Source organism: Thalassophryne amazonica, chromosome 19 (assembly GCF_902500255.1).
Source record: "Thalassophryne amazonica chromosome 19, fThaAma1.1, whole genome shotgun sequence".
NCBI classification, from domain to species: Eukaryota; Metazoa; Chordata; class Actinopteri; order Batrachoidiformes; family Batrachoididae; genus Thalassophryne; species Thalassophryne amazonica.
Window position 1 is genome coordinate 4,160,390 of NC_047121.1, and position 24,247 is coordinate 4,184,636.

Consider the following 24,247-nt stretch of genomic DNA (forward strand, 5'->3'; position numbering starts at 1 on the left):
ACTGTGACATTGCCTTGTAAAACCAAGAATTATGTTGTACAGTCAGCTTACTTTTCTGTGCATGAAATGAAGAAACAGAAGTACTTCCTGTAACAGGACCATCAAGCTGGTGCTTGTCCACTGGGATATTGTGTGAAGTAAGTGAGAGTTACAGCTCCCCTTGGATGGTACGACTGTCCACCACAGGTTCCCCTGCCAAGACTGGGGCCTGATTTACTAAAGGCTTACTTGTGTTAATACATGCAAAAAACCACAGCACTCCCACGAATAAATAAATAGATAAATAAATAAATGAAGCCATGCTGATTTACTGACAGAACATATTGAGGATTGCATCTGTCAAATGTGCAAAATGGTGCATATTATCCATTTACTGCATTGCCTTTATGAATATTCAATTTGGGGTTTGTCCACCCAAATGAGCAAAGTTGTGGGAGGGAACATGTAACTCAATGACATTTGAACATGCAACAAGATCAAGGTCAAAAAGAAATTACCGGGTGCCTATAGCATCTTTATTTTGTGCATTTGAAACTATGAATCATTCTTTGTACACTTTGGCAGATTTCAAGAGTTGAAGACTTAATTCCTGCTTGTTTCTTGAAGAATAAACGTCTCCATACATAACAGCCCTCATAATTTTATATATTATACACGATTCATTTATATAAACCAAGTGGCCTCTGTGTACGTACTTGTGTGTATGTCTTCGATCACGGAGAAACTGGGGAGAGCTGACATTTGGCGTTTGGTGTGTTTATGTATTTTGGGTCGAGGATGAACGACGCCAAAACAGAACGTTATAGGACAAATATTTTTGGAGAAACTACGGATATTAGCTAAGAACATTCAACACTGGACGTTGATAATTACATTCTGGACTTGCATGTCATTCCAAATCATTATAGAAACTTTGTATCATTTATTTCCAGTCTTGAAAAATGTCAGCTACCTATTTTATAAACACTACCCAATCTAGAGGCCGTGGATCCCCACAGGAAACACGCTGGTTAGATTAATTCGGTGGTGGACATGTGGTTAGTGCACTTTGTTCAGTGCAGAAGGTTTCTGGTTCAAATCCCACCCCTGCCACATTTCTCCATGTAATGTGGCGTTGCGTCAGGAAGGGCATCCGGCATAAAACCTGTGCCAATTCAACATGCAGATCCACCTCGGATTTGCTGTAGCGACCCCGAGTGGAATCAAGAGAGCAGCCGTAGAGTCTTACTTACCTTTCTTACGAAGCTTGTTCTCATTAAATTTTTATTCATCGGACAGCTTTTGTTTAGAGATCAGATATTAATTACCTGTCTATTCAATCAATCAATCAATCAATCAATTTTTTATATAGCGCCAAATCACAACAAACAGTTGCCCCAAGGCGCTTTATATGTAAGGCAAGGCCATACAATAATTATGTAAAACCCCAACGGTCAAAACGACCCCCCTGTGAGCAAGCACTTGGCTACAGTGGGAAGGAAAAACTCCCTTTTAACAGGAAGAAACCTCCAGCAGAACCAGGCTCAGGGAGGGGCAGTCTTCTGCTGGGACTGGTTGGGGCTGATGGAGAGAACCAGGAAAAAGACATGCTGTGGAGGGGAGCAGAGATCGATCACTAATGATTAAATGCAGAGTGGTGCATACAGAGCAAAAGAGAAAGAAACAGTGCATCATGGGGAACCCCCCAGCAGTCTACGTCTATAGCAGCATAACTAAGGGATGGTTCAGGGTCACCTGATCCAGCCCTAACTATAAGCTTTAGCAAAAAGGAAAGTTTTAAGCCTAATCTTAAAAGTAGAGAGGGTGTCTGTCTCCCTGATCTGAATTGGGAGCTGGTTCCACAGGAGAGGAGCCTGAAGCTGAAGGCTCTGCCTCCCATTCTACTCTTACAAACCCTAGGAACTACAAGTAAGCCTGCAGTCTGAGAGCGAAGCGCTCTATTGGGGTGATATGGTACTACGAGGTCCCTAAGATAAGATGGGACCTGATTATTCAAAACCTTACAAGTAAGAAGAAGAATTTTAAATTCTATTCTAGAATTAACAGGAAGCCAATGAAGAGAGGCCAATATGGGTGAGATATGCTCTCTCCTTCTAGTCCCCGTCAGTACTCTAGCTGCAGCATTTTGAATTAACTGAAGGCTTTTTAGGGAACTTTTAGGACAACCTGATAATAATGAATTACAATAGTCCAGCCTAGAGGAAATAAATGCATGAATTAGTTTTTCAGCATCACTCTGAGACAAGACCTTTCTGATTTTAGAGATATTGCGTAAATGCAAAAAAGCAGTCCTACATATTTGTTTAATATGCGCTTTGAATGACATATCCTGATCAAAATGACTCCAAGATTTCTCACAGTATTACTAGAGGTCAGGGTAATGCCATTCACAGTAAGGATCTGGTTAGACACCATGTTTCTAAGATTTGTGGGGCCAAGTACAATAACTTCAGTTTTATCTGAGTTTAAAAGCAGGAAATTAGAGGTCATCCATGTCTTTATGTCTGTAAGACAATCCTGCAGTTTAGCTAATTGGTGGTGTCCTCTGGCTTCATGGATAGATAAAGCTGGGTATCATCTGCGTAACAATGAAAATTTAAGCAATACCGTCTAATAATACTGCCTAAGGGAAGCATGTATAAAGTGAATAAAATTGGTCCTAGCACAGAACCTTGTGGAACTCCATAATTACTTTAGTCTGTGAAGAAGATTCCCCATTTACATGAACAAATTGTAATCTATTAGACAAATATGATTCAAACCACCGCAGCGCAGTGCCTTTAATACCTATGGCATGCTCTAATCTCTGTAATAAAATTTTATGGTCAACAGTATCAAAGCAGCACTGAGGTCTAACAGAACAAGCACAGAGATGAGTCCACTGTCGAGGCCATAAGAAGATCATTTGTAACCTTCACTAATGCTGTTTCTGTACTATGATGAATTCTAAAACCTGACTGAAACTCTTCAAATAGACCATTCCTCTGCAGATGATCAGTTAGCTGTTTTACAACTACCCTTTCAAGAATTTTTGAGAGAAAAGGAGGTTGGAGATTGGCCTATAATTAGCTAAGATAGCTGGGTCAAGTGATGGCTTTTTAAGTAATGGTTTAATTACTGCCACCTTAAAAGCCTGTGGTACATAGCCAACTAACAAAGATAGATTGATCATATTTAAGATCGAAGCATTAAATAATGGTAGGGCTTCCTTGAGCAGCCTGGTAGGAATGGGGTCTAATAACATGTTGATGGTTTGGATGAAGTAACTAATGAAAATAACTCAGACAGAACAATCGGAGAGAAAGAGTCTAACCAAATACCGGCATCACTGAAAGCAGCCAAAGATAACGATACGTCTTTGGGATGGTTATGAGTAATTTTTTCTCTAATAGTTAAAATTTTGTTAGCAAAGAAAGTCATGAAGTCATTACTAGTTAAAGTTAATGGAATACTCAGCTCAATAGAGCTCTGACTCTTTGTCAGCCTGGCTACAGTGCTGAAAAGAAACCTGGGGTTGTTCTTATTTCTTCAATTAGTGATGAGTAGAAAGATGTCCTAGCTTACGGAGGGCTTTTTTATAGAGCAACAAACTGAAGTGAAGTGAAGATCTTCTAAATTAGTGAGACGCCATTTCCTCTCCAACTTACGGGTTATCTGCTTTAAGCTACGAGTTTGTGAGTTATACCACGGAGTCAGGCACTTCTGATTTAAAGCTCTCTTTTTCAGAGGAGCTACAGCATCCGAAGTTGTCTTCAATGAGGATGTAAAACTATTGACGAGATACTCTATCTCACTTACAGAGTTTAGGTAGCTACTCTGCACTGTGTTGGTATATGGCATTAGAGAACATAAAGAAGGAATCATATCCTTAACCTAGTTACAGCGCTTTCTAAAAGACTTCTAGTGTAATTAAACTTATTCCCACTGCTGGGTAGTCCATCAGAGTAAATGTAAATGTTATTAAGAAATGATCAGACAGAAGGGAGTTTTCAGGGAATACTGTTAAGTCTTCTATTTCCATACCATAAGTCAGAACAAGATCTAAGATATGATTAAAGTGGTGGGTGGACTCATTTACTTTTTGAGCAAAGCCAATAGAGTCTAATAATGGATTAAATGCAGTGTTGAGGCTGTCATTCTCAGCATCTGTGTGGATGTTAAAATCGCCCACTATAATTATCTTATCTGAGCTAAGCACTAAGTCAGACAAAAGGTCTGAAAATTCCACAGAGAAACTCACAGTAACGACCAGGTGGACGATAGATAATAACAAATAAAACTGGTTTTTGGGACTTCCAATTTGGATGGACAAGACTAAGAGTCAAGCTTTCAAATGAATTAAAGCTCTGTCTGGTTTTTGATTAATTAATAAGCTGGAATGGAAGATTGCTGCTAATCCTCCGCCCCGGCCCGTGCTACGAGCATTCTGACAGTTAGTGTGACTCGGGGGTGTTGACTCATTTAAACTAACATATTCATCCTGCTGTAACCAGGTTTCTGTAAGGCAGAATAAATCAATATGTTGATCAATTATTATATCATTTACCAAAAGGGACTTAGAAGAGAGAGACCTAATGTTTAATAGACCACATTTACTGTTTTAGTCTGTGGTGCAGTTGAAGGTGCTATATTATTTTTTCTTTTTGAATTTTTATGCTTAAATAGATTTTTGCTGGTTATTGGTAGTCTGGGAGCAGGCACCGTCTCTACGGGGATGGGTAATGAGGGGATGGCAGGGGAGAGAAGCTGCAGAGAGGTGTGTAAGACTACAAACTCTGCTTCCTGGTCCCAACCCTGGATAGTCACGGTTTGGAGGATTTAAGAAAATTGGCCAGATTTCTAGAAATGAGAGCTGCTCCATCCAAAGTGGGATGGATGCCATCTCTCCTAACAAGACCAGGTTTTCCCCAGAAGCTTTGCCAATTATCTATGAAGCCCACCTCATTTTTTGGACACCACTCAGACAGCCAGCAATTCAAGGAGAACATGCGGCTAAACATGTCACTCCCGGTCTGATGGGGAGGGGCCCAGAGAAAACTACAGAGTCCGACATTGTTTTTGTAAAGTTACACACCGATTTAATGTTAATTTTAGTGACCTCCGATTGGCGTAACCGGGTGTCATTACTGCCGACGTGAATTACAATCTTACCAAATTTACGCTTAGCCTTAGCCAGCAGTTTCAAATTTCCTTCAATGTCGCCTGCTCTGGCCCCCGGAAGACAATTGACTATGGTTGCTGGTGTCGCTAACTTCACATTTCGCAAACAGAGTCGCCAATAACCAGAGTTTGATCCTCGGCGGGTGTGTCGTCGAGTGGGGGAAAAAACGGTTTAGAGATGTGAACGGGTTGGCGGTGTACACGGGGCTTCTGTTTAGGGCTACGCTTCCTCCTCACAGTCACCCAGTCAGCCTGCTTTCCCGGCTGCTCGGGATCTGCCAGGGGGTAACTAACGGCGGCTAGCTACCTTGGTCCGCACCGACTACAGGGGCCTGGCTAGCTGTAGAATTTTCCACGGTGCGGAGCCGAGTCTCCAATTCGCCCAGCCTGGCCTCCAAAGCTACGAATAAGCTACACTTATTACAAGTACCGTTACTGCTAAAGGAGGCCGAGGAATAACTAAACATTTCACACCCAGAGCAGAAAAGTGCGGGAGAGACAGGAGAAGCCGCCATGCTAAATCGGCTAAGAGCTAGTAGCTACGCTAAGCTAGCGGATTCCTAAAAACACGCAAAGTGAATAATGTGTAAATAATTTAGAGGTGATTCAGCAGAAGGAGTGCTTTAGTTAAGGCACGTAAAGATTACACTGGGAAACAAATCGTAAGCTAGATTAACTAGATCAATCTAACTGCGCAGATTAAACAGCTAACAGATACAGAAAAACACCGCTGTGCTCCGGAACAGGAAGTGATACAATACCGCAGTGAGAGCAAAACCACCAGTAGAGGCAAGCCTGAAGAGTGAAGGTCCCTCGCTATTAAAAAAAAGTACTTTGAAGTGCTGACAAACCATCAATCACAGAATCCATCGTGGGCATCATAGACGTGTTTAACAGCAACCGCTTCCACGAGGAACACGGCGTCAACACTGAGCTGCAGATTACTGAGGCTTAAGAACCAAATCACAGCTGGAGGGTTTTTTTTTTTAATGTGTCCGTGCATCTGTTCTTCTGAGTGATTCTGCAGAAGGGAAACAGAAACGGTGAGAAATACCACAAAAAACACCAACAGTCAGAGACAAAGGCTGGAGGCTGACTGCTGCACAGAACAAAAGACAAGAGGACAAGAGCTGCAGACTTTCTGAGACACACCGTCTCACCGTTCCAGGCTGCTTCTGAGAGCCAGAAGACACAGAACGGCCAAAATACACGTTAAGAGTTCTCCTATGAGAACACGATTTGCCTCCAGATTAACGTATTTCTGTGATTTGGCCTCTGTGGTTCATCACAACGCAGCTGAAACGAAACAGTCAAGATGTGGTCATTGTGGAGATGTTCAGATGTAATTCAAGGAATTTAAGCACAAACCATTTAGGAATTATGGCCATTTTTAAGTAGAATCCCTTCATTTTTACAGCACATAAATAATTCGGCAAACTAAATCTGAGAATTATGTTGGATGTTATGAAAGAATTACTGCAGGTTTCTTTCAACAAGGGGATGGATACATGCACATTTCCTGAATATGTCTTGGTCTTCATTTACAACAATCATTCAGAAATACAGTACAGTACAGTCCTGGGTGGTAAAAAAGTCTGGAATAGACTAGTGAGGGAAGCCACCAAATCACTCTAACAAGTCTGAAGAAGCTACAGGTTGTGACTTGAGAAACTGTGCACAGCACAACTTTTGTGTGTTCCTCCACCAGTCACAGCCTGATGCTGGAGTGCAACTGATTCATTCTGGGCTCAGGTTTGCTTCTATAACACTGTAACTGCAAGGTCGTCTTTTTTTTATTTTTTAAGAAACTCCTTCTCTGTGGCATTCCACACCATGGCACTCTATAACAGGTGATGCAAAAATGCAAAACTTGCACGATGCACAGTTTCTCAAATGGCAGCCTCAGACATTATTTTCAGGGTTGTGTGGGTGTCTTGGTGGCTTCCCTCGCTTGTGTCCTGCTTGCATGGTCACTCAGTTTTTAAGAGCTTCCTACTACAGATTTACCATATTGTTTGTATTTCTTAACAGTTGAGGTAAATAAGACATATTTGCCAACTTGGAATGTTTATGTATCCATCCCCTGACTTATTTTAAGAAAACTGGCTGCAAAAGGGATGATTTGTATAATCCTTTGGTCTAATTTGTCCCCGTGTCTGGGTTCTGAAAATGGAGGGACTTTTCATAAAATGGCTGTACTTCTTAAATGGTAAATGCAGTAAAGCTAAACATTGCACAACAAGCAAATCTGGACTGTTTCATTTCTAATCCACTGGCAAAATGACAAAAATGGTGTCACTGTCCAGTTACTTATGGACCTCACTGTATCTCTGTTTGTTGAATTTATGAGCTGGTGATGCTTACCGAGTGGCAGGATTTATTTATTTTTTATGCCCCTCTGCATCACTATGATGGTGAGTGGGTGAAGGTGAGCGTGGAGTCCGTGGAATTCGCCGTGACATCACGCCCCTGCGGCTCTTTTCTCACAGTGTAGAGGTGACATTAAACTTTGTGGGGTCCCTTACTGTGACATCAGCACCAACAGGACTCCCTGTGGTTCCTGTCACATAGCAGGAGGGCCACATCGTGAAACGGCAGCACCAACATGGCAACGGATTTGTGGCTCTGTGCACAAACAGCCACCGCTCCTCATAAAATATAACAATGACAATAAAAAAGCCCGAGTCCCACCATCACACATCCAGGCTGAGAGGTATAAACAAAACTCACAGCGGGGCACCTGGAAAACTGACACCAGCAATTAAATCAAGCGCTCCTAATGTGGCCCCCAGGGGGCGGTGCACCAGACTCTTGCAGAAGCTCTGAGATGACTCGACTCTTCATGTGATGATTTCAAAGCACCGCCTTGTTGTAGCAGAACGTCGTGACATATGTCGCCCCGCTGTGATTCCTCAGCAGATCAAAGGTTTGGGAGATTTCCCTGTTGGACTGTGCATGCGTTTTAAATGTCGTCACGTGAAAACGGCGCGAGATATATTAAAAAACTCTAAGAATAATGAGCCGGCTTTAATGAAAAGAGGGCGTCAGTTTGACAGCGTGATGGAGGAGAAACACTGTGACAGGATGAAGTGAAACGTTTATCGGGTTTAAAGTCTCCGTGATAATGCCACCGTCTCACGGGACGAAAACACAGACACTTTCTCTGAAATGGTGTAAAAGCTGAAGGTTTCTATCTTGAACTGCACGTGCGCTCAGAACACGGCGGGATCCCCAAGAGCAGATAACCCTCCGCCGCCGGCGCCGTTCAGAGGGACTGTTTGTTTAGCAGAAAGTAGTCCTGCTGAAATCTGTTCAGACGTCTGAGGCTTATTAAAAACTACTACGCCTGAGTAGATCTTCTTGACATTACTTTGGTTCACAGTTAATGATATCATTGTAGTTCAGAATGGGAAAGTTATGCTACGGTATTTATGCTATGCTAACAACCGCTGGCTTCTCCATCTGGGCTTCTGTGCTGCACACTCTGCTGCTGTATGTGGTGCTGCCCCCCAGTGGTGAACAAAGGGTGAGCAAAGGCAGTGTCACTTAGCTGCAGCACAGTAGCAAAAATGTGAAGACAGTCCCTGATTTTTCATGACTTATTTACATTTATCATGAAAATTAATATCTTGCATTGCATCAAATTGTTCCATAATAAAAAGTGTTTTTCTTAAATTGTATCGTAGCTGACATATTGTATGGTTTTGCAAGGGAGAGATGCACAGCTATGATGGAATCAGGTGGTGCAACCTCAAATCAGAAAAAGTTTTAATGGTATGGAAAATGAAAATAAATAATAATCATAATGAAAAAAAATCAGTAATCCTTACTCTTACTTTGACTTCTATTCTCTGCAAACATATAAATCCAAGATTTTCCATTTGCTTTGTTAATATACATTCATTCCTGCAACACATTCCCAAAACTTAAGGAAGCAAATGCATTTACCACTTTGTTAAAGCTGCCATTCATTCTCACAATACTTAAAGGACGTTTTAGCTTTGGGGAAACCAAGCAGTGGCAAACTTTTTTCTGTTCTTCCTGCAAACATGTCTTAAGGTGCGCAATAGTATGAGTTTGTTATTCATTTCAAAATTCTCCACACACTCTGTATTGGGGACAGGTGAGGACTGCAGGCAGGCCGATCCAGGACCTTCTGCTCTTGCAGCCGTGCCTTTGTAACGTGTGCAGAATGTGGTTTTGCATTGTCTTGGTGAAAAATGCACATGACATCCCTGGAAAAGATGTTATCTTGAAGGCATCATACGTTACTCTAAAATCTCAGTGTACTTTTCTGCATTAATGATTTTTGCCAAGGGCACTGACATAACAAGATGTTGCTGACAACAACATGCTAAAACCATTTTAATAAAAATGAATTAACCCTGTCTCCATGTCATTATGTTTTATAGTAGAGGGGATTCACCATGTAAGACCAGCTTTAGAATAAGTAGTAGCCATTTTTTTCATTGTATTTCTTTATTTCACACTGAATATACCATATTATGTCACGGGGACTCAAATGGCACTGAACAGTAAGAAGAACACGTCTATTGTTTGAGGTTGCTGTGGGTGGCAGTCGTGCAGGATACAGTTGGTCCTCTGGTCTGTAGATCCATGTGCACTTCTATTCTTAGAGCTCCTTCTGTGGCTTCTTTCTCCTGCTTCTAACAATGGTCTCAGGTGGTGGAGATTTGTTTCTTTGCACATAGTTGCATGCTGTGCACAGTGTCACAGTATATATATATATATATATATATATATATATATATATATATATATATATATATTATATATATATATATATATATATATATATATATATATATATATACACACACACACACACACACACAAGGTCTATTAGAAAAGTATCCGACCTTATTATTTTTTTCAAAAACCATATGTATTTGAATCACGTGTGATTACATCAGACATGCTTGAACCCTCGTGGGCATGCGAGAGTTTTTTCACGCCTGTCGGTTACGTCATTCGCCTGTGGGCAGTCTTTGAGTGAGGAGTGGCCCACCCTCTCATCGTTTTTTTCATTGTTTAGGAATGGCTCAGAGACTGTTGCTTTGTTTGATAAAAATTTTTTCAAAACTGTAAGGCACAACTGAGTGGACACCATTTGATAAATTCAGCTGGTTTTCGTTGAAAATTTTAACGGCTGATGAGAGATTTTGGTCTGGTAGTGTCGCTTTAAGGACGGCCCACGGCGCCTGACGGCGATCTGTGCTTCGAGGCAGCAGCGTCTCGCCGTTTCAAGTTGAAAACTTCCACATTTCAGGCTCTGTTGACCCAGTAAGTCATCAGAGAACAGAGAACTTTCAGAAGAAGTCGGCATGAGGACTTTATTCGGACATTCCATTGTTAACAGACATTTTGTAATGAAAGAACGTGCGGGCAGAGTCGCATGTCGGGCCGGACCCGACTGCGGGGGGTCGCGACAGGAAAAACACCTCCGTTGGAAACCTTAACAGACAAGTTGGAACATGCCCAAGCTGTTAAACAATTTCTCAGATACTCACTTGTTGAAAGCCATCAAAAGCCGCCTGAATTTTACAAATGGTTTTCAACACGGAGGTGTTTTTCCTGTCGCGGCGCACACAGATTCACAGCGTCTTCACGGAAACGATTCTGCAAATTTGCGCGCACTCTTCCATTACAAAATGACCTTTAACAGTGGAATGTCCTCATAAAGTCCTCATGCCGGCCTCTTCTGAATCTTCTCTGTTCTCTCACGACGTCCTGGGTGAATTAAGCCTTAAATTAGGATGTTTTCAGCTCGAAACAGGCCGACGACGGCGCCTGGAAGCGCTGCGCGACATCCCACTCCGTGGGAAGTCCTTAAAGCGACAGAAACACCCCATAATCTCTCACCTCCGTTAAACTTTTCACCGAAAACCAGCTGAATTTCTCAAATAGTGTCCACTCGGATATTCCTCACAGATCCTGAAAAAAGTTTGATAAAGCAACGCGCGCCGTCTCGAGCAGCGTCTCAAACAAAGAATTCAGCCGAGAGGGCAGGACCAGTGCTCACTCAAAGCCTGCCCACAGGGAAATGACGTCACCGACACGCGTGAAAAAAACTCACGCATGCGCACGAGGGTTCAAGCATGATTGGTGTAATCGCATGTCATTCAAATCCAGATAGTTTTTTTTTATAAAACTGCCGGTTAGTTTTATAAGATACCTCGTATATATCAAATCAAATCAATTTTATTTATATAGCACCAAATCACAACAAACAGTTGCCCCAAGGTGCTTTATATTGTAAGGCAAGGCCATACAATAATTATGTAAAACCCCAACGGTCAAAACGACCCCTGTGAGCAAGCACTTGGCAACAGTGGGAAGGAAAAACTCCCTTTTAACAGGAAGAAACCTCCAGCAGAACCATGCTCAGGGAGGGGCAGTCTTCTGCTGGGACTGGTTGGGGCTGAGGGAGAGAACCAGGAAAAAGACATGCTGTGGAGGGGAGCAGAGATCAATCACTAATGATTAAATGCAGAGTGGTGCATACAGAGCAAAAAGAGAAAGAAACACTCAGTGCATCATGGGAACCCCCCAGCAGTCTACGTCTATAGCAGCATAACTAAGGGATGGTTCAGGGTCACCTGATCCAGCCCTAACTATAAGCTTTAGCAAAAAGGAAAGTTTTAAGCCTAATCTTAAAAGTAGAGAGGGTGTCTGTCTCCCTGATCCTATATATATATATATATATATATATATATATATATATATATATATATATATAATATATATATATATATATATATATATATATATATATATATACACACACAGTGGTGGGCACAGATAACCAAAAAATTAACTTTGATAACAGATAATCAGATAACTGAAAAGTTATCTTTGATAAAGATAAAACAATAAACCTCACAAAAATGTATCAGAAGTTACAGATAACTGATAAATTCCAATATTACCTCTGACACATCTACAACTAGTAGTAGAACAAATTTAATAGCTTGCAATAATATTAAAAATAAAAACAGACCCCAACAATGAGACAACACTTTTCTTTCTACATTCTGCTCCTGGCGCTCCAAAGGCACTCTAAGAGCAGCCATAAAACCAACTCTCTATCAATTATAATGCTCCGGTCAGGTGCAGGTCTTGAAAAATAATGTCATGCTGACTTATGGTTTTGATTATAAATAACATTAATACTGATAGAATAACTCCATTAATGTCAATTATGTCATTTGTACAAAGTTAAAATATAACATATATCTTTTAATGTTGAGTAATGCACTAATTCTGAGGTTTTGTAACAGACAGATCGTGTTGTGTGGGCCGCCAGAAGAGGATGTACTGCTGGCCCACCACCAGAGGGCGCCCTGCCTGAAGTGCGGGCTTCAGGCACGAGAGGGCGCTGCCGCCACGGACACAGCCGGGAGCACAGCTGTTACTCATTCTTCATCATCTCACTCCATAAAACCCAGACGTCATCTCCACCTCATCGCCGAGATATCATACTTCATTGGAGGTAATATCCTCAGCCGTTTTGTGTTACAATATTATTTGTATATTGTGAGTGTTTGCAGGAGTACCGGTACCTCTGTCGGTGGAAGCTGAGAGAGCGCTAGAAGGCACTCTTTTCCCCTGAGGAATTACTACAGTACTCTGCAAGTTATAGAGTGAGAGGTGGAGGTGGCATTCCCACCGTTGTTGTTACTGGGTGTACACACACCTACACTTGACTGTCTTTGTTCTCGCCAGCAGTACCAGATCCGACAGTCGGGGACGGTGATCACCTGGGAATTCGGGACTTGGCGGCTCCAGTATTCACCAGGTTCGGTGGCGGCGGAAATCGTGTAGTTCCGGCTCTTCTCAGGACAGACGTCTTCTATCCTCGAGCCTGCCCACACGTCACCTTTGTGATTTGACTGTAATTATATTCTGAGATTGTCTGTATTTAGTTGTGCACATTTCACAACATTAAATTGTTACTTTTTGGCTCATCTATTGACCGTTCATTTGCGCCCCCTGTTGTGGGTCCGTGTCACTACACTTTCACAACAGATCGCAAAGGATTCTGGGTAAAAGTGCCTCTTTTTGGAGCGAGGCGGAGGGGAAGGCGAAGGGCTACAAATCCCTCCGTTTGGAGGGGTAGGAGGAGCTTACTGCTGTCTCTGAAAAAACAAACATGGCGCCGAAAGAGCCGCACAAATGAAGCGGATTTCATTACAAATTACGCTGTTTAGAAAGTTATAACTTGGCAAAAAACTTTGCGTGTCTGCTGCTGGATGCATGTTGCGTATGTTGTCGTTCTGAAGAATATCGTAACGTCACTCGTGCGCTGCGTTGTAATGCACATACACACGAACGCTACGATAAGACACTTTTATATCTCACAACGGAGAAAATCATGATAAAGTGTAAGCACGTTAATTTGTATGTTCATAAATCTTTGGATAATATCAATCCCTGCTGTTGGATTTCAAGGTCTGTAACGTGTGTGTATTTTGTAAACAAACGGAGACCTGAACACACTCATCTAATAAGCTTTCAGGCAGAAAATGAAAAGTTTCATCAATGGGAATAAGTTGGAAAATATATACACACACATGTATATGTGTAACACATAACCTGACGTCCTAATAGACTGATATTATTTGTCAAGGAAATTTCTAAAGGAAATAAGGCTGGAGCCTGGATGCAAAAAATGGGAGAATTTGAAAAAGAAATAAGGTTGTAATTCCATTAAAAAAGTGAGACTTGTATAATGTATACATTCATTGCACACAAAAAAAAGCCACTTGCAAAGCAAAAAGTTGATTTGACAATCATCTGCCATAACCGGGGTCAAAATAAATAGAACACTGCTATCTACTGGTTCCCACACGCTTAGTGAACACTACTGACCAGTAGATGGCAGTAGAGGCCTTGAAAACAAAATTCCAGCTACAGTAATCCCTGTCTGCTACATTTAAAAAGCGTGGAATTTAACAAACACAAATAAAACCAACATCTATAAACGCAGAGAATATATTCAAGAGAGTTTTAGGCACTAGAGTTTAATGCTGTTGTCTGTGGAGCCTGAACAGAGTGTCTGAAATGCATTTGTCCTGTCATGATGTACTGAGATTACATCATCCTACCCAAAATGCATTGCGGGTCACAGGATGTGCTCACAAAACCTTAAAAATTAGCACATTACTTTAAAACTAAAACATATATCTGATATTTTCACTTAATAAAACTCAGACATGACAGTAATTTTAAATAACTTGTCCAAAATTTGTTTGGTTAAAATTTGAACCATAAGTTAAAAACGTATGCCTCTGGATGACTTAGGTGATATCGAGAGCCTTTTGGTATGGTGTTAAAGGAAATTTTTTTTTCTTTTGGGGCTGTTTTTCTTTTGTCTGCACATGATTGAGATGCTTTTTATACAAGCGGCTTTCTTTTATTTGCAAAGGTTATGACTGTGTGTCTGTTACAAAACTTTTAACAGGTGAGTACTAAACTAATTTTAAAAATGCTTGTCTCTGTTCAGCTTTGTTTATTTTGTTTATCAGTTTAAAAGTTATTGGACAAAGATTAATCAGAAGATAATTGGTCTGATAATGGTTTTTAAAGTTATCTAAAAAGATAATCCGATAAAGAAAACATTATCTTCGATAATTATCTGTTATCGGACAAGAGTCAAGACAGAAGTCAGACCACCAGAGCAAGAATGTTAGCTGAGGAAGCTTCTGCGATTTGAAGCGAAACGTCCTTGCGTCAAGCAACCCAGTCCAGTCGAAGATTCAAGCTTCTCTACTATGTATATATATATATATATATATATATGATAGTGATACTTTGACCCCAATGAATGAATGATCAGAAACAATCAGTGCAAGAGACGGTACATTGAGACTCATAATGCCAACACCACAGTTGTTGTTCATCTTACGTGACAGTCCTGGGCTTTAGCCCGGGACAGCGCACTGTCACTTGTGCAGCCCAACTTGCAGGGGTGGTCTAGGGTGTGGTCTAGATGGACTCAGATGTGGACAAGTGTAGTGTGATTGCTCACAGGGACAGAGCATGGACATCATATCTCTGATGCAACTGTTCAATTTAAATGATTACTAACATTATTATTACTACATGGATAATACAGTCATTAATTTATTCCAGAACATTTGTCTTTTCATTTGTCTCCCGTCCGGAGCGAGAGCTAAGAAAAGTTAAAAATGCTCCCGTATGTTATCTTTGGCCACTTCTTCATGTCGTCCTCCCACGTCTCTGTATTTGTAGACAGCGGGATTGTTAATGTTGTGACAGCTGCTGTTAACGTCTCTAAGCCTCATAGAAAGTGGATTTGTGTGAACAGAGTGCTTTTGGGTACATTTTTTGGAGAGCACTCTGTCTCAAAAGTCATCTTGTGTTGATGAAGAGAAGTCTGGGCCCTGAATGCAGAGTGCAATGTGAGCGCAGGCCAGTGGTGGAGTGGGGACAAACCAAGGCACCGGGGCCTAGTGTGGGTACTCCCTGGAGTGTTGCCACTACACTGCGTTGGTCCGCAAACAAATTGGTGCTAACCTTCAAAAGATCCATAAAAAGTTTGTCCAGGACCTTATATGAATATTTTCAAACCCCTAATCCCACTCAGCTCATGTGTACGTCTTTTGATAAAAAAAAAAAGAAGCATAATTTCATATTGAAAAAAACTAAATAAATAAAGTGACAAATCACCTTCACAGTGTAATTTTTAAAAATTATGTGTATTGTGTGTATGTTTTCTTTTTTTTACGTTTATTTCTCACAGACATGTCCATGTTCTGCAGTGCAACATCGTCATTCGTGTTGCCAGATACAACTGATGGTTTCCAGCCTGAAAACTGTTCTAAAACCATCAAAATGCACACAAAACTTTATAACTATTAAAAGTCTTAGCTGTTTAATATATAAATTGTGTGTGTGTGTGTGTGTGTGTGTGTTCGCTGTACACAGCCACAGCAATTAAGCAATCCACATCAAACTTGCTATGCTGACTGGGGGCACCAAGGGGGAGGTCACTGGGGTCCTTAGGTTGAAAGCCTATATGCCTATGTGCACGAACGAACACACACACACACACACGCACACACACACACAAAATCAGCCTTATATATTAGATCACGGCCCGCTCACTGGAGCTCTTATTTTTGCAGTTCACGTGGTACTCAGGTCAGGTAGCAGCATGACACTTTAATTACTACGTAGTAGCGGCCGGCTAGGGCGCACATTGTTGAGTCTCATGAATGTCACAAATTGCTCTGTGAAAATTAATGATGACAACATAAACACAATGCAACGCAACTTATTACACCTTAACTAAATCGACATGAAATATACAATGACATGGATAAAATTCTTCATTACCCGTGCGTAGAACGAAAAACTCAGCTAGTATTGTAATACTTTGACTCTTCCAGTTGCTTCGTTATTAAAAGCAGTGAAGCTGCAGCCAAAGCAAACATAAAATCCTGCACCAACAATCCACATGGATGTTCCAAACCAAAGTCAGCCAAGTCCTCTTAACTCCTCCTGTGGTCTCAGGGGGAACTCGGAGGCTCACAGGGGCTCAGCCAAAATAAATAACATAGTGATGCCTCCATGTGAAAGAACCACCCAGAGACAGAAGGAGGGTCTGGTGCAGTGGACGAGGACATAAACCCACACAGACTGACTCTGTGATAAAGTCACCAAATCAGACAGAAAAATCACTGAATTCATCTAAAAATGTAACACAACAAGGTAAAATGACGCATGAACACCGAAATGATGACTACAGCTGGCAGAGTCAGAAGGGCAGAGAACCAAATGTTCAAAGGAACCAAATTTATGAGCCTGGAAGTCAAAGGCACATTTACAAATGAAAACGATTCCACCTCTTGACCTTTATATTGTAACTTCTGTTGAGTTTGATTTGGAGTCAGTCAACATGGTCCTGTGTGAGCTGTAAAGTCGTGATCCGTGTAGGAACTGTACCTGTAAATGTCCCGAGCCATTCCAAAGTCTCCGATCTTGGCCACGCAGCCGGGTCCTTTGCAGGTCAGGAGGCAGTTCCGAGCTGCAATGTCCCTGAAAAGGAAGAACCCACATCGACTGTCAGTTTGCTTCAGTCACTTTAGTAAAACATGATCACTCACTCAAACGTGGGATTCTTAAACACAGTGGACACATCGATCAAAATGCCAGAAACATCTGGACATACTCGTGCACTGGCTCCCACCTCGCATCTGCAGCAGTTTGTAACTTTTTTGTTTTTGGCATTGAAGAGAATGTCATGTTTAAAACACCTACACAGGAGCGTCACCGTTGGATCTGAAGTTTCGTCTTTCCCACAAAGACGCCGTGGGCAAGCTGCTGAAATGTACAGTTTTCCACAGAGCTTGTATGACTCTGCCCACATGAGGCACCCAGAGAAAAGATCAAAATGCTGCAGAGTGGGTTAAGAGTAGAAAGCAGGGTGCAGTCAGAAGTGAAACCTCCTCACCGCCAAACTGAGTCATTCTGGAAGTACAGTCGTTCACGCAGCAGGCTGGACCCTGTGTGAGGACAAAGGAATGAGACCACATGCTGCACTTCATCCCTGGAGCTTTAAGTCGCGGTTCCAAAACAAAATCATCATGCGACGCTTTAGTCAGACCAGATCGTGAGACGGGGCAAAGCGTCAAACCAGCAGCAGTGAGCTGCACGAGTTCATCCACTTCAACACACTCTTTGGATGCTTCGGCTCCACGTTTTGGTTCCGATGGATGAAAACGACACAATGAGGGTAAAATAATACTTGAGACTGATTTAAACTGAGGACTTTTTAAAAGCACTACTACATTCTACATGTCTGCTCCAATTCGATGTGAGTTGTGTGGAGCGGTCTTACTGACTTACTGCTACAATACCACAGTTCTGCTTAAAACTCATGAGTAAATTATTTATAGCGAAAGAAAAAGGATGCATCTGGCACATCTAGTTGGATTACAATTCATCTCTGAGAAGACCTGAATTTTCCTCTGGTTTAAGTGCCCAAAAAGCATGAACATGGTCATCAAAGCAGCTTCATCCACTTCCCAACAAAATGCCATAGACTATATATATATATACACACACACACACACACACACACACACACACACACTGCTGACACCCTCCGTGATGTCACCTGTTATTTTTATTTTATTTTTATGTTTTCTGGGTGAGTTTGACAACTTTTTGAAATATCCCAGTAAAACACTCAGAAACGACAAACACAGTCAACTTCATAGCAGCCGCTGCTCATGCCTTTGACTCTCCCTCAAAGCAACCACGTCCCGCGCTGTTCATAACTTTTTAAAGTAGATCAAACGGATGAGTTAACATGGGGGTCTGTGGGGGAGTGTTTCACTTTTGAACCCAGTCTCAATCAACCAGTCAAGGAAATGCAAGTTTTGGCACTTCAGCACTGACTTAATTTTTCAGCACAGAGAAAGTTTAACAGAGTGAATACGACAACACAGAGGGCAATCTGACATATAAAAACTAACACTAAGGAGGGTGACAGAAAACCAAACATGCATGAAACTCACTGGAATGTGGACATAGAAATAGGATGTAATATGTATATGTTGCAGACATGAATGAGCAAAGCTCTTCAGCATCTCACCATGTCATCTAGGTCCTTACATTTGTTTTTTCAGTAAATGCTTCTGGGGAGCATTAGCATGACTAAAAGCCTACACCAAACTACAGCCCTCTTAACGCCACCTATTTTAAGCATTTTCTTTATTTGCATCTCACATGTCTGGAAAAGAGTCCTCACTGTATCATTTAGGTCCTTCAGACTTTTTTTTTTTTGGTAAATGCTTCTGTGGAGTATTAGCATGGCTAACATCCTTCAGCTTTAGGGGGGCTTCACACCCCAGGCCCCCTAACTACAGCCCTCTTAACTCCCTGCCACTTTAAACATTTTTTAAATGTAGATGTAAATTCCTATTCAAACCTTTCAGCTAGTTGACAGTCGGGCTGCACAATATGGACAAATTAGCTGAACTTTCAGGTCTTCTTTTTAAGAAAATCCTCCTCTACACCACTCCATCAGGAAGCTGTATTTTATATTTAGAATTAAATTTATATCAAGTTGTAGAGATTTTCTATCAGTCTCAGTTTAGGGAAGATAATTTTAGATTTTTTCTTTGTATTTGAAATAGCATCAACAAATTAAAATGTGTGAAATGCCAAGCGTTCCAGTACTTATGAGGGCAATTAAGAAACACTCAGGCAGCATCTTATATCTCAAATAAGCAAGCAGAGCATGAATCAGCTGCTGTCTGCTCATTTTATTAATCTAAAAATCACTGGACCACCACGTATATATAAGGCAACCCAATTTAAAGGAGAAATGCTGCTTTTAACAACCTGGATCTCATTTCTGGTCTAAAATACAGCTGTTTGCTCACCAATATAACTTTGGTGTCATGAGGAGTCCACGGCTCAGACAATGTGTTCAGGTTCAAATTTTATTCTTCTACTCAGGTGGATTAAAACTTTTGTGCCAACTCCTGCACAGGAGGGAACTAGCAATAAATATGTGTCACTGATTTCAAAACGGCTCTTTTCAACCAGACCTGCGTGTTGGGAAAGTGTAGTGACACGGACCCACAACAGGGGGCGTAAATGAACGGACAATAGAGGGAGTTAAATTTGAACACTTTACTGTTGTGAATGTCACAACCACACACAGCAGATTACAGAATGAATACAAGTCAATTAATGAAGGTGTCGTGTGGGCAGGCTCGACGATAGGAGACGCCCGTCTGGAGATGAACCGGAACCACACGATTTCCACCGCCACCGAACCCGAAGGATACTGGAGCCGCCAAGTCCCGAAGTCCCCAGGTGGCCACCGTCTCAGCATGTCGGATCTGGTACTGCTGGCGGAAAACAAAGACAGTCAAGTGTGGGTGTGTGTACACCCCGTAACAATAATGGTTGGAATTCCACCTCCACCTTTAACACACACTCGTGCAGCGTCTGTTTAACCACTTATCTGACGAGACGAAGGACGAAACAGTCACGACCCACACCGGTCTTCTGGTTGACAGCTGCAACACAATAGCTCTGGAAATCACTGAATGCTGGCAGAGAATATTACCTCTCACAGAAGTCGATATCTCGGCGATGTGGTGGAGGTGTCATCCTGCTTTTATCCCGGGTGAGATGCAGATGATCGGTGACAGCTGTCATAGTTGATGAGTGACAGCTGTCACCTCGGCTGTTCCTGTAGGTGGCAGCGCCCTCTCGTGCCTGAAGCCCACACTTCAGGCAGGGCGCCCTCTGGTGGTGGGCCAGCAGTACCTCCTCTTCTGGCGGCCCACACAACAGGACCCCCCCCTCAACGGGCGCCTCCTGGCGCCCGACCAGGCTTGTCCGGGTGGCGTCGGTAAAAATCGACCAGGAGGGCCGGGTCCAGGATGAAGCTCCTCTTCACCCAGGAGCGTTCTTCGGGTCCATACCCTTCCCAGTCCACCAAATATTGAAAGCCCCGGCCCATTCGACGGACATCCAAGAGCCGGCGTACTGTCCAAGCCGGCTCCCCGTCGATGATACGGGCAGGAGGCGGCGCCGGACCGGGTGCACAGAGGGGTGAAGTGTGATGTGGTTTCAACCTGGAGACGTGAAAAACTGGATGGATCCGCAGTGAGGCCGGGAGTTGGAGCCTCACTGCGGAGGGACTGAGGACCTTGAGGATGCGGAATGGCCCTATGTAGCGGTCTTTCAACTTCGGGGAAGCCACTTGGAGAGGTATGTCCTTGGTAGATAGCCATACCTCCTGCCCGGGCTGGTATGCGGGGGCCGGGGACCGTCGACGGTCTGCATGGGCTTTTGCCCTCGTCCGGGCCCTCAACAAGGCCGAACGGGCGGTGCGCCACACCCGACGGCATCTCCGCAGGTGGGCCTGGACCGAGGGCACACCGACCTCTCCCTCCACCACAGGAAACAAAGGGGGTTGGTACCCCAGACACACCTCAAACGGGGAGAGGCCGGTGGCAGAGGACACTTGGCTGTTATGCGCGTACTCGATCCAGGCCAGGTGTTCACTCCAAGCCGTCGGGTGTGCGGATGTTGTACAACGCAGGGCCTGCTCCAACTCTTGATTGGCCCGCTCAGCCTGTCCGTTAGTCTGAGGGTGATACCCAGACGAGAGGCTCACAGTGGCCCCCAGTTCCCGGCAGAAACTCCTCCACACCTGCGAGGAGAACTGGGGACTGCGATCCGAAACGATGTCTGTTGGTATCCCATGCAGCCGGACGACATCGTGGACAAGGAGATCCGCCATCTCCTGGGCCGATGGGAGCTTCGGGAGGGCCACGAAGTGGGCCGCCTTGGAGAACCGGTCCACTATCGTGAGGATGGTGGTGTGCCCCCGGGACGGCGGGAGGCCCGTGACAAAATCCAGACCGATGTGGGACCAGGGGTGATGAGGCACAGGAAGTGGCTGCAGGAGTCCCTGTGCCTTCTGGTGGTCCGCCTTGCCCCTGGCGCAGGTGGTGCAGGCCTGGATGTAAGCCCGGACGTCAGCCTCCAGAGACGCCCACCAGAAGCGCTGCCGGACCACTGCCACGATCCTACGCACCCCTGGGTGGCAGGAGAGCTTGGACCCGTGACAGAAGTCCAGGACGGCAGCTCTGGCTTCTGGTGGGACGTATAGTCTGTTTCTCGGTCCTGTTCCGGGATCCGGGCTCCGTGCCAGGGCCTCCCGGATGGTCTTCTCCACGTCCCAGGTAAGGGTAGCCACGATAGTGGACTCCGGTAAGATGGGTTCCGGTGGATCCGACAGTTCGGTCTTGACTTCATGTTCATGCACCCGGGACAGGGCATCCGACCTCTGGTTTTTGGTCCCGGGGCGGTAAGTGATCCGGAAGTCAAAACGGCCGAAAAACAGTGACCAGCGGGCTTGCCTGGGGTTCAGTCGCTTGGCGGTCCTGATATACTCCAGGTTCCGGTGGTCAGTAAAAACCGTGAAAGGCACTGACGCTCCCTCCAGCAGGTGTCTCCACTCCTCAAGAGCCTCTTTCACCGCAAGGAGCTCTCGATTGCCCACGTCATAGTTCCGCTCTGCTGGGGTCAACCTGCGGGAGAAATAGGCACACGGGTGAAGAACCTTATCGGTCTTTCCGCTCTGGGATAGCACGGCTCCTATCCCTGAGTCAGAGGCGTCCACTTCAACCACAAACTGGCGACTGGGATCGGGCTGCACCAAGACGGGTGCAGTCGAGAAGCGCTGTTTCAACTCCCTGAACACGGCATCGCACCGATCCGACCAGGTGAAGGGAACTTTTGGTGAGGTCAGGGCTGTCAGGGGGCTAACTACCTGACTATACCCCTTAATGAACCTCCTGTAAAAATTTGCGAAGCAGAGGAACTGTTGCAGCTTCCTACGGCTCGTAGGTTGGGGCCAGTCTCTCACCGCTGCGACCTTGGCCGGATCCGGGGCGACGGAGTTGGAGGAGATGATAAACCCCAGGAAGGACAAAGAGGTGCGGTGAAATTCACACTTCTCGCCCTTCACAAACAGCCGATTCTCCAACAACCGCTGCAGGACCTAACGTACATGCCGTACATGGGTCTCAGGATCCGGAGAGAAAATGAGTATATCGTCCAGATATACGAAGACGAATCGGTGCAGGAAGTCCCGCAAGACGTCATTAACCAAAGCTTGGAATGTCGCGGGGGCGTTTGTGAGGCCGAACGGCATGACCAGGTACTCAAAATGACCTAACGGGGTGTTGAATGCCGTCTTCCATTCGTCTCCCTTCCGGACCCGAACTAGGTGGTATGCGTTCCTAAGATCCAGCTTTGTGAAGATTTTGGCTCCATGCAGGGGGGCGAACACCGAATCCAACAAAGGCAACGGGTATCGGTTGCGAACCGTGATCTCGTTCAGCCCCCGGTAATCAATGCATGCACGAAGACCGCCATCTTTTTTGCCCACAAAAAAGAAACCTGCTCCCATCGGGGAGGTGGAGTTACGGATCAGCCCGGCAGCTAAGGAGTCCCGGATGTAGGTCTCCATCGATTCGCGCTCAGGTCGGGAGAGGTTGTACAGCCTGCTGGATGGGAACTCCACGCCTGGCATCAAATCGATGGCACAATCGTACGGACGGTGCAGGGGAAGGGTGAGTGCCCGATCCTTGCTAAAAACGTCAGCAAGATCGTGGTACTCAACCGGCACCGCCGACAGATTGGGGGGAACTTTGACCTGATCCTTAGCCTGGGAACCGGGAGGACCCGAGGATCCCAAACACACCCGATGGCAGGTCTCGCTCCACTGTACCACCACCCCGGATGGCCAATCAATCCGGGGATTGTGTTTTAGCATCCAGGGGAACCCCAGAATCACACGGGAGGTAGAGGGAGTCACAAAAAACTCAATCTTCTCCCGATGATTCCCTGACACTACCAGAGTTACTGGTAGTGTCCTGTGTGTGATTAAAGGGAGTAGGGCACCATCTAGTGCTCGCACCTGCAATGGTGAAGGAAGCGCCACCAGAGGGAGCCCTACCTCCCTGGCCCATCTGCTGTCTAGCAGATTCCCTTCTGACCCTGTGTCTACCAGTGCTGGGGCCTGAAGGGTTAAATTCCTGCTAAGGATTGTAACTGGGAGCCGTGTGGAAATGTATGTGTGTCCAACGTGAATTTCTTGGCCCACCCTAAGCCCAGTTTCTAGGGGCGGGCGTTGGTGTTTAACCGTTCGGGGCAGTTACTCAATTGGTGCTCAATTGAGCCGCAAACAAAACACGCCCCGCGGGGAAGCCTCCTCTGTCTATTCGGTGGTCTAAATGTGGCCCTGCTCGTGTCAATCAATCAATCAATCAATCAATTTTTTTATATAGCGCCAAATCACAACAAACGGTTGCCCCAAGGCGCTTTATATTGTAAGGCAAGGCCATACAATAATTATGTAAAACCCCAACGGTCAAAACGACCCCCTGTGAGCAAGCACTTGGCTACAGTGGGAAGGAAAAACTCCCTTTTAACAGGAAGAAACCTCCAGCAGAACCAGGCTCAGGGAGGGGCAGTCTTCTGCTGGGACTGGTTGGGGCTG

The 24,247-nt window shown here is 44.2% G+C and overlaps 1 protein-coding gene across 1 annotated transcript in view; it reads right to left on the reverse strand.

The window, feature by feature from the left end:
* Window positions 1-24,247, reverse strand: part of alk (ALK receptor tyrosine kinase) — a 1,475,036-nt gene that overhangs the window by 59,804 nt on the left and 1,390,985 nt on the right. The window contains 1 exon segment of the mRNA XM_034159972.1: window positions 17,152-17,244. Coding sequence (XP_034015863.1) covers window positions 17,152-17,244 — 93 coding nt within the window.